At 35.3% G+C, this 17,227-nt stretch overlaps 1 protein-coding gene across 1 annotated transcript in view; it reads right to left on the reverse strand.

The window, feature by feature from the left end:
* Positions 1-17,227, reverse strand: part of stxbp2 (syntaxin binding protein 2) — a 45,338-nt gene that overhangs the window by 14,984 nt on the left and 13,127 nt on the right. The window contains exons 9-11 of the mRNA XM_056454101.1: positions 16,069-16,199; positions 14,952-15,059; positions 14,812-14,869 (exon numbers count right to left, since the gene is read on the reverse strand). Of these exons, the coding sequence (XP_056310076.1) occupies positions 14,812-14,869; positions 14,952-15,059; positions 16,069-16,199 (297 nt within the window). The remainder of the gene's footprint in view (positions 1-14,811; positions 14,870-14,951; positions 15,060-16,068; positions 16,200-17,227) is intronic.

Genomic DNA, 17,227 nt, shown 5'->3' on the forward strand with positions numbered 1-17,227 from the left:
GTAAAAAGAGTCAGGATATTTCTGTTTTTAGCACTCCCTTTTTCTGATCTGATTTTTATTTAGTTGAATAATGAAACAGAAGTAAATAGCACTCTTCCACCTAACCAGCTTCACTGAGGTAAGATTTGATTTATATTTGCACATTGGTTCAATTTTAAACAGTGACGTGCTCCCACTACTTTAAATATTGGGTCTGAAATAGACTCAATTGTCTGTGAACAATGTTGTATTTTACAGTCATTGAAATCATCAATAGCCTATTTATTGAGTTTATGACGCGACTCCAGGCAGCACAGAGGTCATCAGCTTCAGCGCTGGTTTATGTCAACTCATCTGTGTCAAACCGTAACCTGAAATATCCTCCTTTCATTTTACTTCTTTGACAAAATACGTCTGTAGACACGTGTGTTTGCACATGTTACTGTCCCTCGAGTTAACAAATATTTGTTGCACATTTAGGGGCCGATCACAAAGAGCACGCCTTTCCGTTCCAAAAACGCGAGGCGCACCGCACTGCCTTTTATACTGACAAGAAAAAAAAAGCACAGTGCTCTTTTGTATGTCACTAGTAAACGACTGATTCAGCTGACCCGTATTGTGTGAGAGTCGTGTTGCTGTCGATGTTATAATTGTAATTTTTAATAATATTGTGATATTCAAGATCTGTAAAGTCATACAGCTGTGGATAACTTGAAACAGTGACCACAAGTCTCTCCTCCATCATTAAAAGTTCATCGTAGTTGACAACACAAACCCTGCTGTCACCTCAACAGAAACCCTGCGGTGCTTTCATTTGATTGAAGAATGAAAAAGACGCGACTGACATAACGTGCTTTTTCTGCTCTAGCACACGGCGCACAACGGCAAAACGTGACACGCCCAGGGCGCATAAGCAGCGCGTAAAACTCTGCCATTTGTAAACCATTCAACAGTGCAAAAAACGTGTTCGCTGTGATCGTGCCCTTATGCAGCCAAACTTTAAAAATATATCAAATAATATTTTTTAATCGTTTAACTGATACCAGTAATCGGTTACAAACGCACCCTATCGGTTAACGATTAATCAAGTATTTTGAGCATCCCTAATTAAAGCGCATATGAAGGCTCAGAAATATTATTATATTTTCCCCCCCACGGTCGCACGCCGGAAATCCAGAACGGTGCCGGAATATTTTAAGCCCTGATCATCTAATTTCTAAATGATGCTAACGTTAGCAATCTGGCAGATCACCTACTACACCTTTAATATACATTTTTACTGTAATAAATTTTCAGTTAATTACAATTAAAGGCACAATATGTCATTTTTCAACACTAGAGAGTGCGTATTCACAATTAACAAAGGCGTATTTTGACTGAGTGTGAAATAATGGGAGTTGTAAACTTCATTACATACTACGAATACATTGATATACATGGATGAGCTACAGTTTTCAAATTTCATTATCATAGTAGTTAGTATGTTGCAGAGTAATAGGGCATTCACACTGGAAGTAAATTGCGCTATTTGCATGTATCAGTTTGGGCATTTGATTAGCCGTGCCTGACTTATTTTATTTTGGTGGCTTGAAAAGCCAGCATACTGTTATCTATCTTAAACTATTATGGTGGCTTGAAAAGCCAGCATATTGTTATCTATCTTAAACTTATTAGGCTGGCTTGTCAAAGCCAACCTACTGTATCCTTTCTAAACTTATTATTTTTTTTTTTTTTATTCTTCTGAGACTAAATTTGCAAGACTATCTCCTCCTAGAGCTTTCGAGCTATGACCACCAAACTCGCACCAGACCTCCAAACTATTCTGACTCGCGTTGCTATATCTTTTCCGACTGATCCGACTTTCGGTTTTCCGAAAAACGTCCCGGGACCACCGGAAAAATCCCATAGACTTAACATAGGATCAAACTTTGTGAGCTCATAACTCTGCGTCAGACTGTCGCACAGACTTCTAACTGGGCTCATTTAACTCAGATTATCCATCTGCCAATGACTGATCACCTTTAAACTTTCTAGCCACACCCTAGCAACCACTTTTGGACCCTAGAAACTGTCCCATAGACTTCCATTGCAAAAGACTGCCATTGACTTAACATTGAATCAACTCTGAGAGCTCAAAACTCTGCATCAGACTGTCATACAGACTTATGGCTAAGCTCATTTAACTCAGACTACCACACTGCCAATCACTGATGAGCTTTTAACTTCCTAGCCACACCCTAACTACCAGATACTGCACCCTAGCAACAACTGTCCCATAGACTTCCATTGCAAAAGACTGTCATTGACTTAACATTAGATCAAACTTTGTGACCTCATAGCTTTTCATCAGACTGTCATACTTATGGGTGAGCTTTATCTATCTATCTATCTATCTATCTATCTATCTATCTATCTATCTATCTATCTATCTATCTATCTATCTATCTATCTATCTATCTATCTATCTATAAACTGTTTTTATCTATCTATCTATCTATCTATCTATCTATCTATCTATCTATCTATCTATCTATCTATCTATCTATCTATCTATCTATCTATCTATCTTTTTTCAAACTGTTTTATCTATCTATCTATCTATCTATCTATCTATCTATCTATCTATCTATCTATCTATCTATCTATCTATCTATCTATCTATAAACTGTTTTTATCTATCTATCTATCTATCTATCTATCTATCTATCTATCTATCTATCTATCTATCTATCTATCTATCTATCTATCTATCTATCTATCTATCTATCTATCTGTCTATCCTTTTTCAAACTGTTTTATCTATCTATCTATCTATCTATCTATCTATCTATCTATCTATCTATCTATCTATCTATCTATCTATCTATCAACTGTTTTTATCTATCTATCTATCTATCTATCTATCTATCTATCTATCTATCTATCTATTAACTGTTTTTATCTATCTATCTATCTATCTATCTATCTATCTATCTATCTATCTATCTATCTATCTATCTATCTATCTATCTATCTAAGAACATGCTAATTCATGCTAGAGTCATGCTAATAACATGCTAATTCATGCTAGAACGATGCTAATTCATGCTAGAACGATGCTAGTAACATGCTAATTCATGCTAGAATCATGCTAGTAACATGCTAGTTCATACTAGAATCATGCTAGTAACATGCTAACTCATGCTAAAACGATGCTAATTAATGCTAGAATCATGCTAGTAACATGCTAATTCATGCTAGAATCATGCTAGTAACATGCTAATTCATGCTAGAATCATGCTAGTAACATGCTAATTCATGCTAGAATTATGCTAGTTACATGCTAATTCGTGGTAGAACGATGCTAATTCATGCTAGAATCATGCTAGTAACATGCTAATTCATGCTAGAATCATGCTAGAACAATGCTAATTCATGCTAGAATCATGCTAATAACATGCTAATTCATGCTAGAATCATGCTAGTAACATGCTAATTCATGCTAGAATCATGCTAGTAACATGCTAATTCATGCTAGAATCATGCTAATTCATGCTAGAATCATGCTAGTAACATGCTAATTCATGCTAGAATCATGCTAGTAACATGCTAATTCATGCTAGAATCATGCTAGTAACATGCTAATTCATGCTAAAACTATGCTAATTTATGCTAGAATCATGCTAGTAACATGCTAATGCATGCTAGAATCATGCTAGTAACATGCTAATTCATGCTAGAATCATGCTAGTAACATGCTAATTCATGGTAGAATCATGCTAGTAACATGCTAATTCATGCTAGAATCATGCTAGTAACATGCTAATTCATGCTAGTAACATGCTAATTCATGGTAGAATCATGCTAGTTACATGCTAATTCATGCTAGAATCATGCTAGTAACGTGCTAATTCATGCTAGAATCATGCTAGTAACATGCTAATTCATGCTAGAATCATGCTAGTAACATGCTAATTCATGCTAGAATCATGCTAGTAGCATGCTAATTCATGCTAGAACCATGCTAGTAACATGCTAATTCATGCTAGAATCATGCTAGTAACATGCTAATTCATGCTAGAACCATGCTAATAACATGCTAATTCGTGCTAGAATCATGCTAGAAACATGCTAATTCGTGCTAGAATGATGCTAATAACATGTTAATTCGTGCTAGAATCATGCTAGTAACATGCTAATTCATGCTAGAATCATGCTAGTAGCATGCCTAATTCATGCTAGAACCATGCTAGTACATGCTAATTCATGCTAGAATCATGCTAGTAACATGCTAATTCATGCTAGAACCATGCTAATAACATGCTAATTCGTGCTAGAATCATGCTAGAAACATGCTAATTCGTGCTAGAATGATGCTAATAACATGTTAATTCGTGCTAGAATCATGCTAGTAACATGCTAATTCATGCTAGAATCATGCTAGTAGCATGCTAATTCATGCTAGAATCATGCTAGTAACATGCTAATTTATGCTAAAGTCATGCTAAAAACATGCTAATTCATGCTAGAATCAGGCTAATAACATGCTAATTCATCTATCTAACCTTTTTCAAACTATTTTATCTATCTATCTATCTATCTATCTATCTATCTATCTATCTATCTATCTATCTATCTATCTATCTATCTATCTATTTTAAATATATACATTTTAAAACTGTTTAAACTAAATAAACTATTACCAAGGCTTTGTCAAGCCAGCCTCAAAGTTTGTCCTCAAACTTTAATAATCTAGTTATTATTCTTCTTCTTCTTCTTCTGAGACTAATTTCTAAGTGTATCTCCTCCTAGGCCTTTCAAGCTACATACTTCAAACTTTCGTCAAACCTTCAAACTGGTCTGACTCGGGTTGCTATATCTTTCTAACTGATCCGACCTTGGGTTTTCCGAAAAACGACCCAGAAAAATCCCAAAAGTCCCATTGACTTAACATTGGGTCAAACTTTGTGAGCTCATAACTCTGCATCAGACTGTCCTACAGACTTCTAACTGGACTCATTTAACTCAGTCTAGCCAGCAGCCAATAACTGATGACTTTTTAACTTACTAGCCACTCCCTAGCAACCACTTACAGCACCCTAGCAACTGTCCCATAGACTTCCATTGTAAAAGACTCCCATTTACTTAACATTGGATCAACCTTTGTGAGCTCATAACTCTGCATCAGACTGTCCTACAGACTAGAGTCTGGCCTCATTCAACTCAGTCTAGCCAGCAGCCAATCACCGATTACCTTTAAACTTACTAGCCACTCCCTAGCAACCAATTTCAGCACCCTAGCAACTGTCCCAGAGACTGTGACTAGCTATTCTAACACACGCTAACAGTTTTAACATCCTACTGACATGCTAATCTTGCTAGAAAGGTGCTAGCAACACAATAGCGACATGCTAGTCATGCTAGTAACATGCTAATTCATGCTAGAATCATGCTAACAACATGCTAATTCATGCTAGAATCATGCTAGTAACATGCTATTCATGCTAGAATCATGCTAGTAACATGCTAATTTATGCTAGAAACATGCTAGTAACATGCTAATTCATGCTAGAATCATGCTAGTAACATGCTAATCTATGCTAGAATCATGCTAGTAACATGCTAATTCATGCTAGAATCATGCTAGTAACATGCTAATTCATGCTAGAATCATGCTAATAACATGCTAATTCATGCTAGAAACATGCTAGTAACATGCTAATTCATGCTAGAATCATGCTAGTAACATGCTAATTCATGCTAGAAACATGCTAGTAACATGCTAATTCATGCTAGAATCATGCTAGTAACATGCTAATTCATGCTAGAATCATGCTAATAACATGTAATTCATGCAAGAGACATGCTAGTAACATGCTAATTAATGTTAGAAACATGTTAGTAACATGCTAATTCATGCTAGAATCATGCTAGTAACATGCTAATTCATGCTAGAAACATGCTAGTAACATGCTAATTCATGCTAGAATCATGCTAGTAACATGCTAATTTATGCTAGAATCATGCTAATAACATGCTAATTCATGCTAGAATCATGCTAATAACATGCTAATTCATGCTAGAATCATGTTAATACATGCTAATTCATGCTATAATCATGCTAATAACATGCTAATTCATGCTAGAATCATGCTAATAACATGCTAATTCATGCTAGAATCATGCTAGTAACATGCTAATTCATGCTAGAATCATGCTAGTTACATGCTAGTCCATGCTAGAATCATGCTAGTAACATGCTAATTCATGCTAGAATCATGCTAGTAACATGCTAATTCATGCTAGAAGCAATGTAGTAACATGCTAATTCATGCTTAGAATCATGCTAGTTACATGCTAATTCATGCTAGAATCATGCTAGTAACATGCTAATTCATGCTAGAAATCATGCTAGTAACACGCTAATTCATGCTAGAAACATGCTAATTCATGCTAGAAACATGCTAGTAACATGCTAATTCATGCTAGAATCATGCTAATAGCATGCTAATTCATGCTAGTAACATGCTAATTCATGCTAGAATCATGCTAGTAACATGCTAATTCATGCTAGAGACATGCTAATAGCATGCTAATTCATGCTAGAAACATGCTAATTCATGCTAGAATCATGCTAATAACATGCTAATTCATGCTAGAATCATGCTAGTAACATGCTAATTCATGCTAGAATCATGCTAGTAACATGCTAATTCATGCTAATTCATGCTAGAAACATGCTAATTCATGCTAGAATCATGCTAGTAACATGCTAATCCATGCTAGAATCATGCTAGTAACATGCTAATTCATGCTAGAATCATGCTAATTCATGCTAGAAACATGCTAGTAACATGCTAATTCATGCTATAATTCATGCTAGTTACTTGCTAATTCATGCTAGTAACATGCTAATTCAGACTCGGCTTTTCAAGCCACCATAAAGTTTGTCCTCAAACTTTAATATCTAGTTATTCTTCTTCTTCTTCTGAGACTAATTTCTAAGTGTATCTCCTCCTAGGGCTTTCAAGCTACATACTTCAAACTTTCGTCAAACCTTCGAACTGGTCTGACTCGGGTTGCTATATCTTTTCTAACTGATCCGACCTTGGGTTTTCCGAAAAACGACCCAGAAAAATCCCAAAAGTCCCATTGACTTACATTGGGTCAAACTTTGTGAGCTCATAACTCTGCATCAGACTGTCCTACAGACTTCTAACTGGACTCATTTAACTCAGTCTAGCCAGCAGCCAATAACTGATGACTTTTTAACTTACTAGCCACTCCCTAGCAACCACTTACAGCACCCTAGCAACTGTCCCATAGACTTCCATTGTAAAAGACTCCCATTTACTTAACATTGGATCAACCTTTGTGAGCTCATAACTCTGCATCAGACTGTCCTACAGACTAGAGTCTGGCCTCATTCAACTCAGTCTAGCCAGCAGCCAATCACTGATTACCTTTAAACTTACTAGCCACTCCCCTAGCAACCAATTTCAGCACCCTAGCAACTGTCCCAGAGACTGTGACTAGCTATTCTAACACACGCTAACAGTTTTTAACATCCTACTGACATGCTAATCTTGCTAGAAAGGTGCTATCAACACGATAGTGACATGCTAGTCATGCTAGTAACAAGCTAATTCATGCTAGAATCATGCTAACAACATGCTAATTCATGCTAGAAACAAGCTGATTCATGCTAGAATCATGCTAGTAACATGCTAGTTACATGCTAGTTAATGGTAGAATCATGCTAATTCATGCTAGAATCATGCTAACAACATGCTAATTCATGCTAGAAACAAGCTGATTCATGCTAGTAACATGCTAGTTACATGCTAATTAATGCTAGAATCATGCTAGTTACATGCTAATTCATGCTAGAAACATGCTAATTCATGCTAGAATCATGCTAACAACATGCTAATTCATGCTAGAAACATGCTAGTAACATGCTAATTCATGCTAGAAACATGCTAGTAACATGCTAGAATCATGCTAGTAACATGTTAATTCATGCTAGTAACATGCTAATTCATGCTAGAAATCATGCTAGTAACATGCTAATCCATGCTAGAATCATGCTAGTAACATGCTAATTCATGCTAGATCATGCTAGTAACATGCCTAATTCATGCTAGAAATCATGCTAGTAACATGCTAATTCATGCTGGTAACATGCTAGTAACATGCTAATTCATGCTAGAAACATGCTAGTAACATGCTAATTCATGCTAGAATCATGCTAGTAACATGCTAATTCATGCTAGAAACATGCTAATTCATGCTAGAATCATGGCTAATAACATGCTAATTCATGCTAGAAACATGCTAGTAACATGCTAATTAATGCTAGAAACATGTTAGTAACATGCTAATTCATGCTAGAATTATGCTAGTAACATGCTAATTCATGCTAGAAAACATGCTAGTAACATGCTAATTCATGCTAGAATCATGCTAGTAACATGCTAATTCATGCTAGAATCATGCTAACAACATGCTAATTCATGCTAGAAACATGCTAGTAACATGCTAGAATCATGCTAGTTACATGCTAATCCATGCTAGAATCATGCTAGTAACATGCTAATTCATGCTAGAATCATGCTAGTAACCATGCTAATTCATGCTAGAATCATGCTAATAACATGCTAATTCATGCTATAATCATGCTAGTAACATGCTAATTCATGCTAGAATCATGCTAGTAACATGCTAATTCATGCTAGAAACATGCTAGTAACATGCTAATTCATGCTAGAATCATGCTAGTAACATGCTAATTCATGCTAGACTCATGCTAATAACATGCTAATTCATGCTAGAATCATGCTAATAACATGCTAATTCATGCTAGAATCATGCTAGTAACATACTAATTCATGCTAGAAACATGCTAGAACATGCTAATTCATGCTAGAATCATGCTAGTAACATGCTAATTCATGCTAGAATCATGCTAATAACATGCTAATTCATGCTAGAATCATGCTAATAACATGCTAAATCATGCTAGAAACATGCTAGAAACCTGCTAGTACATGCTAATTCATGCTAGAAACATGCTAGTAACATGCTAATTCATGCTAGAATCATGCTAGTAACATGCTAATTCATGCTAGAAACATGCTAGTAACATGCTAACTCATGCTAGAAACATGCTAATATTCATGCTAGAATCATGCTAATTCATGCTAGAAAACATGCTAGTAACATGCTAATTCAGGCTAGAAACATGTTAGTAACATGCTAATTCATGCTATAATCATTGCTAATTTATGTTAGGAATCATGCTAGTTACTTGCTATTCATGCTAGTAACATGCTAATTCAGACTCCGGCTTTCTTCAAGCCACCATAAAGTTTGGTCCTCAAACTTTAATATCTAGTTTATTATTCTTCTTCTTCTTCTCTTCTGCAGCAATTCTAAGTGTGATCTCCTCCTAGGTCTTTCAAGCTAACATACTTTCAAACTTTCGTCAACCTTCAAACTGGTCTGACTCGGTTGCTATATCTTTTTCTAACTGATCCGACCTTGGGTTTCCGAAAAACGACCCAGAAAAATCCCAAAAGTCCCATTGACTTAACATGGGTCAAACTTTGTGAGCTCATAACTCTGCATCAGACTGTCCTACAGACTTCTAACTGGACTCATTTAACTCAGTCTAGCCAGCAGCCAATAACTGATGACTTTTTAACTTACTAGCCACTCCCTAGCAACCACTTACAGCACCCTAGCAACTGTCCCATAGACTTCCATTGTAAAAGACTCCCATTTACTTAACATTGGATCAACCTTTGTGAGCTCATAACTCTGCATCAGACTGTTCCTACAGACTAGAGTCTGGCCTCATTCAACTCAGTCTAGCCAGCAGCCAATCACTGATTACCTTTAACTTACTAGCCACTCCCTAGCAACCAATTTCAGCACCCTAGCAACTGTCCCAGAGACTGTGACTAGCTATTCTAACACACGCTAACAGTTTTAAACATCCTACTGACATGCTAATCTTGCTAGAAAGGTGCTAGCAACACGATAGTGACATGCTAGTCATGCTAGTAACATGCTAATTCATGCTAGAATTATGCTAACAACATGCTAATTCATGCTAGAAACAAGCTGATTCATGCTAGAAATCATGCTAGGAACATGCTATTAATGCATAGAATCAGGCTAGTTACATGCTAATTCATGCTAGAAACATGCTAATTCATGCTAGAATCATGCTACTACAACATGATATATTCATGCTAGAAATCATGCTAGTAACATGCTAATCCAGGCTAGAACATGCTAGTAACATGCTAATTCATGCTAGAAACATGCTAGTAACATGCTAATATGCTAGAATCATGCTAGTAACATGCTAATTCATGCTAGAACATGCTATAACATGCTAATTCATGCTAGAACATGCTAGTAACATGCTAATCCATGCTAGAATCATGCTAGTAACATGCTAATCATGCTAGAACATGCTAGTAAATGTTAATTCATGCTAGAATCATGCTAGTAACATGCTAATTCATGCTAGAAACATGCTAATTCATGCTAGAATCATGCTAGTAACATGCTAATTCATGCTAGAAACATGCTAGTAAATGCTAATTCATGCTAGAATCATGCTAGTAACATGCTAATTGCTAGAATCATGCCAATTCATGCTAGAATCATGCTAATAACATGCTAATTCATGCTAGAAACATGCTAGTAACATGCTAATTCATGCTAGAAACATGCTAGTAACATGCTAATCATGCTAGAATCATGCTAGTAACATGCTAATTCATGCTAGAATCATGCTAGTAAATGTTAATTCATGCTAGAATCATGCTAGTAACATGCTAATTGCTAGAAACATGCTAGTAACATGCTAATTCATGCTAGAATCATGCTAGTAACATGCTAATTCATGCTAGAATCATGCTAGTAACATGCTAATTCATGCTAGAATCATGCTAATTCATGCTAGAATCATGCTAGTAACATGCTATTCATGCTAGAATCATGCTAGTAACATGCTAATTCATGCTAGAATCATGCCAATTCATGCTAGAATCATGCTAATAACATGCTAATCATGCTAGAAACATGCTAATAACATGCTAATTCATGCTAGAAACATGCTAGTAACATGCCAATTCATGCTAGAATCATGCTAGTTACATGCTAATCCATGCTAGAATCATGCTAGTTACATGCTAATCCATGCTAGAATCATGCTAGTAACATGCTAATTCATGCTAGAATCATGCTAGTAACATGCTAATTCATGCTAGAATCATGCTAATAACATGCTAATTCATGCTAGAATCATGCTAGTAACATGCTAATTCATGCTAGAATCATGCTAATAACATGCTAATTCATGCTAGAAACATGCTAGTAACATGCTAATTCATGCTAGAAACATGCTAGTAACATGCTAATTCATGCTAGAATCATGCTAGTAACATGCTAATTCATGTTAGAATCATGCTAATAACATGCTAATTCATGCTAGAATCATGCTAGTAACATGCTAATTCATGCTATAATCATGCTAGTTACATGCTAATTCATGCTAGAAACATGCTAGTAACATGCTAATTCATGCTAGAATCATGCTAGTAACATGCTAATTCATGCTAGAATCATGCTAATAACATGCTAATTCATGCTAGAAACATGCTAATTTATGCTAGAATCATGCTAATAACATGCTAAATCATGCTAGAAACATGCTAGTAACATGCTAATTCATGCTAGAATATGCTAGTAACATGCTAATTCATGCTAGAATCATGCTAGTAACATGCTAATTCATGCTAGAATCATGCTAGTAACATGCTAATTCATGCTAGAAACATGCTAGTAACATGCTAACTCATGCTAGAAACATGCTAGTAACATGCTAATTCATGCTAGAATCATGCTAATTCATGCTAGAAACATGCTAGTAACATGCTAATTCATGCTAGAATCATGCTAGTTACATGCTAATTTATGTTAGAATCATGCTAGTTACTTGCTAATTCATGCAAAAAAAAATGCTAATTCAGACTCGGCTTTCAAGCCACCATAAAGTTTGTCCTCAAACTTTAATATCTAGTTATTATTCTTCTTTCTTCTTTTTCTTCTTCTTCTTCTTCTTCTTATTCTTCTGAGACTAATTTCTAAGTGTATCTCCTCCTAGGCCTTTCAAGCTACATACTTCAAACTTTCGTCAAACCTTCAAACTGGTCTGACTCGGGTTGCTATATCTTTTCTAACTGATCCGACCTTGGGTTTTCTGAAAAACGACCCAGAAAAATCCCAAAAGTCCCATTGACTTAACATTGGGTCAAACTTTGTGAGCTCATAACTCTGCATCAGACTGTCCTACAGACTTCTAACTGGACTCATTTAACTCAGTCTAGCCAGCAGCCAATAACTGATGACTTTTTAACTTACTAGCCACTCCCTAGCAACCACTTACAGCACCCTAGCAACTGTCCCATAGACTTCCATTGTAAAGACTCCCATTTACTTAACATTGGATCAACCTTTGTGAGCTCATACTCTGCATCAGACTGTCCTACAGACTAGAGTCTGGCCTCATTCAACTCAGTCTAGCCAGCAGCCAATCACTGATTACCTTTAAACTTACTAGCCACTCCCTAGCAACCAATTTCAGCACCCTAGCAACTGTCCCAGAGACTGTGACTAGCTTTCTAACACATGCTAACAGTTTAAACTTCCTACTGACATGCTAATCTTGCTAGAAAGGTGCTAGCAACACGATAGTGACATGCTAGTCATGCTAGTAACATGCTAATTCATGCTAGAATCATGCCAACAACATGCTAATTCATGCTAGAAACAAGCTGATTCATGCTAGAATCATGCTAGAATCATGCTAGTTATATGCTAATTCATGCTAGTAACATGCTAATTCATGCTAGAAACATGCTAGTAACATGCTAATTCATGCTAGAATCATGCTAGTAACATGCTAATCCATGCTAGAATCATGCTAGTAACATGCTAATTCATGCTAGAATCATGGTAGTAACATGCTAATCCATGCTAGAATCATGCTAGTATCATGCTAATTCATGCTGGAATGATGCTAAAACACATGCTAATTCATGCTAGAATCATGCTAATAACATGCTAATTCATGCTAGAAACATGCTAATTCATGCTAGAACATGCTAGTTACATGCTAATTCATGCTAGAATCATGCTAGTAACATGCTAATTCATGCTAGAAACATGCTAGTAACATGGTAATTTATGCTAGAATCATGCTAGTAACATGCTAATTCATGCTAGAATCATGCTAATAACATGCTAATTCATGCTAGAAACATGCTAGTAACATGCTAATTCATGCTAGAATCATGCTAGTTACATGCTAACCAATGCTAGAATCATGCTAGTAACATGCTAATTCATGCTAGAATCATGCTAATTCATGCTAGAATCATGCTAGTAACATGTTAATTCATGCTAGAATCATGCTAAACATGCTAATTCATGCTAGAATCATGCTAATAACATGCTAATTCATGCTAGAATCATGCTAGTAACATGCTAATTCATGCTAGAATCATGCTAATAACATGCTAATTCATGCTAGAATCATGCTAGTCATGCTAATTCATGCTAGAATCATGCTAATAACATGCTAATTCATGCTAGAATCATGCTAGTAACATGCTAATTCATGCTAGAATCATGCTAGTAACATGCTAATTCATGCTAGAAACGTGCTAATTCATGCTAGAATCATGCTAGTAACATGCTAATTCATGCTAATAACATGCTAATTCATGCTAGAAACATGCTAATTCATGCTAGAATCATGCTAATAACATGCTAAATCATGCTAGAAACATGCTAGTAACATGCTAATTCGTGCTATAAACATGCTAGTAACATGCTAATTCATGCTAGAATCATGCTAGTAACATGCTAATTCATGCTAGAATCATGCACTTAACATGCTAATTCATGCTAGAATCATGCTAATAACATGCTAATTCATGCTAGAAACATGCTAATTCATGCTAGAATCATGCTAATAACATGCTAGTAACATGCTAATTCATGATAGAAACATGCTAGTAACATGCTAATTCATGCTAGAATCATGCTAGTAACATGCTAATTCATGCTAGAAACATGCTAGTAACATGCTAACTCATGCTAGAAACATGCTAGTACCATGCTATTCATGCTAGAATCATGCTAATTCATGCTAGAAACATGCTAGTAACATGCTAATTTTGTTTAGAATCATGCTAGTTACTTGCTAATTCATGCTAGTAACATGCTAATTCAGACTCGGCTTTTCAAGCCACCATAAAGTTGTCCTCAAACTTTAATATCTAGTTTATTAATGCCATATTAGCAACATTGGCTATATTTATGGAAAAACCTATACGTTTACATACCTATATAAATGTACAATAAATAACATGCAATTATATCGGTTTCTCTGAATAAACATTCATTAAACAAAAAGCAACAACACTGAAAAGAGTCATTTACAATCTTTTAATTTGACTGATTATGTAATTCGATGAGTGTTTAAGTCTTGAGCCGCCAATTCTACATCTCCTATGTACAACCTGATCAAACTGTAATTCTTTCATTTACAAATAGATTCACCTCATATAATCTATTGTTTCTACATTCATCTCATTCCTTTTACTTATTTTGGTTAATGCTACACGTTTTTGTTCTTCTAAACATTTATTTCCAAAATTTTTCTAAGACCTTATAAAGATCAGATCATTTTTTATGTCCCAATATGAGGAAATCTGAATTAAATAGGGTTTTTCACAAGACGGGTGTGACGTCTTCCCCAGTGTGTACCTTGTCTGTGTTCATCCTCTTGCTGTCACAGAAGACCCGCAGCAGCTCTGTCACCTTCCTGGAACAGAAGAGCATAGGATGTGAGCCCATAAACACTCAGAACAGACAGACTGGAGATCTGATGCTTTCTCCGCTCTTACTTGGTGACGTCTGCTATGTGCATGTGCCGCAGCTGAACCCACAGCTCATCATCTTCATCCAGCAACACCTCTTTCTCTCGAGCCTCACCGATCCCTGCTGTCTGATACCTGATGCCAATAATTGACACTTTATGATGATTACAGAAAAGATTAAATGCTCTATTATAAGTTTATTTGTTGCCACATAAGCAACTTATGGCTATTTTATGGCAAGGTTAATATAGATCAAAAACAAATTACATCATGTTGTGTTGGCAGGTGTGTGTGTGTCTCTGTGTCTGTCTCTCTCTCTCTCTCTCATTACATCTGCAGGCCCTGCCCTAGCTACGCAGATGACGTGCCCTGGGATTGGATGTAGTGACCCAGGGCGGCCTTTAAAAAGGGAAAAATGGGCGTGGGGCGGGAGAGCAAGTTTTGTTGGCGTGTTGTTTTTGAGTTTGGTGTGATATAAAATTATTCTTGTTGCTAAGTGTTATGGTTGATTGTGTTTTCCGTCAGTGTATAAGTTTTGTCTCTGTGTTGTATATCCATCCGTGTTTCCCCCTCCTATAATTTTGTTTATGATTTGTTTGTTTGTTGATTGTAAACTATTTAATATTGTACACAGTAAGTAGGGGTTGGACACCACACTTTTCTTTTTGTAAATATTTTCTCCTGTTTTTGTTCTTAGTCAGGGAGGTAGGGGTAGAGTTTGTATTGTTATTTCTGTTATTTTAATAGGTGTATTTAGTTTCATTTGGGTGTTTAGTTAAGAGTGTACTTTTTTGTTTTTTATTTTTCTGTTGAACGAGCAGTATCAACAGATATTAAGCAGATAGTCTACCAATAACCAAATGGACCATCAAAATAAAGTGTTACAAGAGTTTTAAGATATTTGTACTAGAAACAAAAGAGAAACAAGAAAAGCCTTTTTTTTGCAGTGTAGACCATATAAAAACGTTAAAAGTCTTTCATATATTCTTAGGTATTAATTGTATAATTGTCTCATTTCATTTACCATTTTTGGATATATCCAAATCATTTGCAGGTTTCAGATGGCTCTATTACAAGTTAATAAATTCTTGTTTAACTATAATGGGAGCTGAATGCATCTTGAAAAGCTAAGAATCACACACACCTGTAAATGTCTTGTTCGATGTCCAGCAGGTCGTAGGCCATCGCTTTGGAGGTGAGCTCGTGCAGGATTGGAGAGACGGGATCATACCCACGGTCCACTATTAGCAGCTGAGAGCGAGCTTTATCTGTGCCCTGTCGGTCAAACACACAAACTGCAATACAGCATTTATAAAAACAAAGATTATACTGTGCGATTTGTGTAAAGCAAAACCAGACATCTGCTTAATACACTTGACTGTGAATTTTATAGGACCCAATACTTTTTAAAAATATTTACATACTTAGGAAAAAAGTTTTGAGGTCATTAAGATTTATATGATGTATTTGAACTCACCAGATACATCATCTGAAATTATTAATACAAGATGGTCAAATCTGTAATATTATACTGAAGATTTAGAAATTTACATATAGTAAAACACAACTTATTCCTATGATGATGAACTTATATTTTCTAATGGTGATGTTGTTTTATATATATATATATATATATATATATATATATATATATATATATATATATATATATATATATATATAATATATATATATATATATATATTATGGTGATGCAGACATTATATTTGCTACAAACAGTACACAATGAACTACCAATAACAACATTTAAAATAAATGTAAAAAAATTTACAACCTAAAAAATTAGGCTATAAAAATATGTTGTCAAAAAAACCTTCTAATGTCTAATAACACCTTTTTACATTTTTATTTTACATATGACCAGTGTTGAATAAAGTTACTTTTGAAAGTTACTCCCCCAAAAAGTAATTAGTTGTGTCACTTAGTTACTTTTTATGCTAAGTAATACGATACATTACTTTTGAATTACTTTTGCGTTATTTTTCCTTCCCTTTGCTGAGGCTTGATCTCTATCAGAACCTGCAGGGTTTTATTTAATTATTTTTTTAATAGCAGAGCTCTGCATTTAACAACACACTCTATAAACTACACTTTACCTACAGTTTAAAGCAACGAGTTTGCTATTTCTGTACTTTTTGTCTTAGTAGTTAAGTAAAATCACTGTCCATTGAGACAATCACATTTTTTGTCAATGCATTCAAAATAATGAACAAATTCTCTCATCGAGTGCGGAATTTAACTTGACTAATTTAATTTTAATTCAGCAATTTATTTTTTAAAAA

The sequence above is a fragment of the Danio aesculapii genome, chromosome 3 (genome assembly GCF_903798145.1).
Source record: "Danio aesculapii chromosome 3, fDanAes4.1, whole genome shotgun sequence".
Classification (NCBI taxonomy): domain Eukaryota; kingdom Metazoa; phylum Chordata; class Actinopteri; order Cypriniformes; family Danionidae; genus Danio; species Danio aesculapii.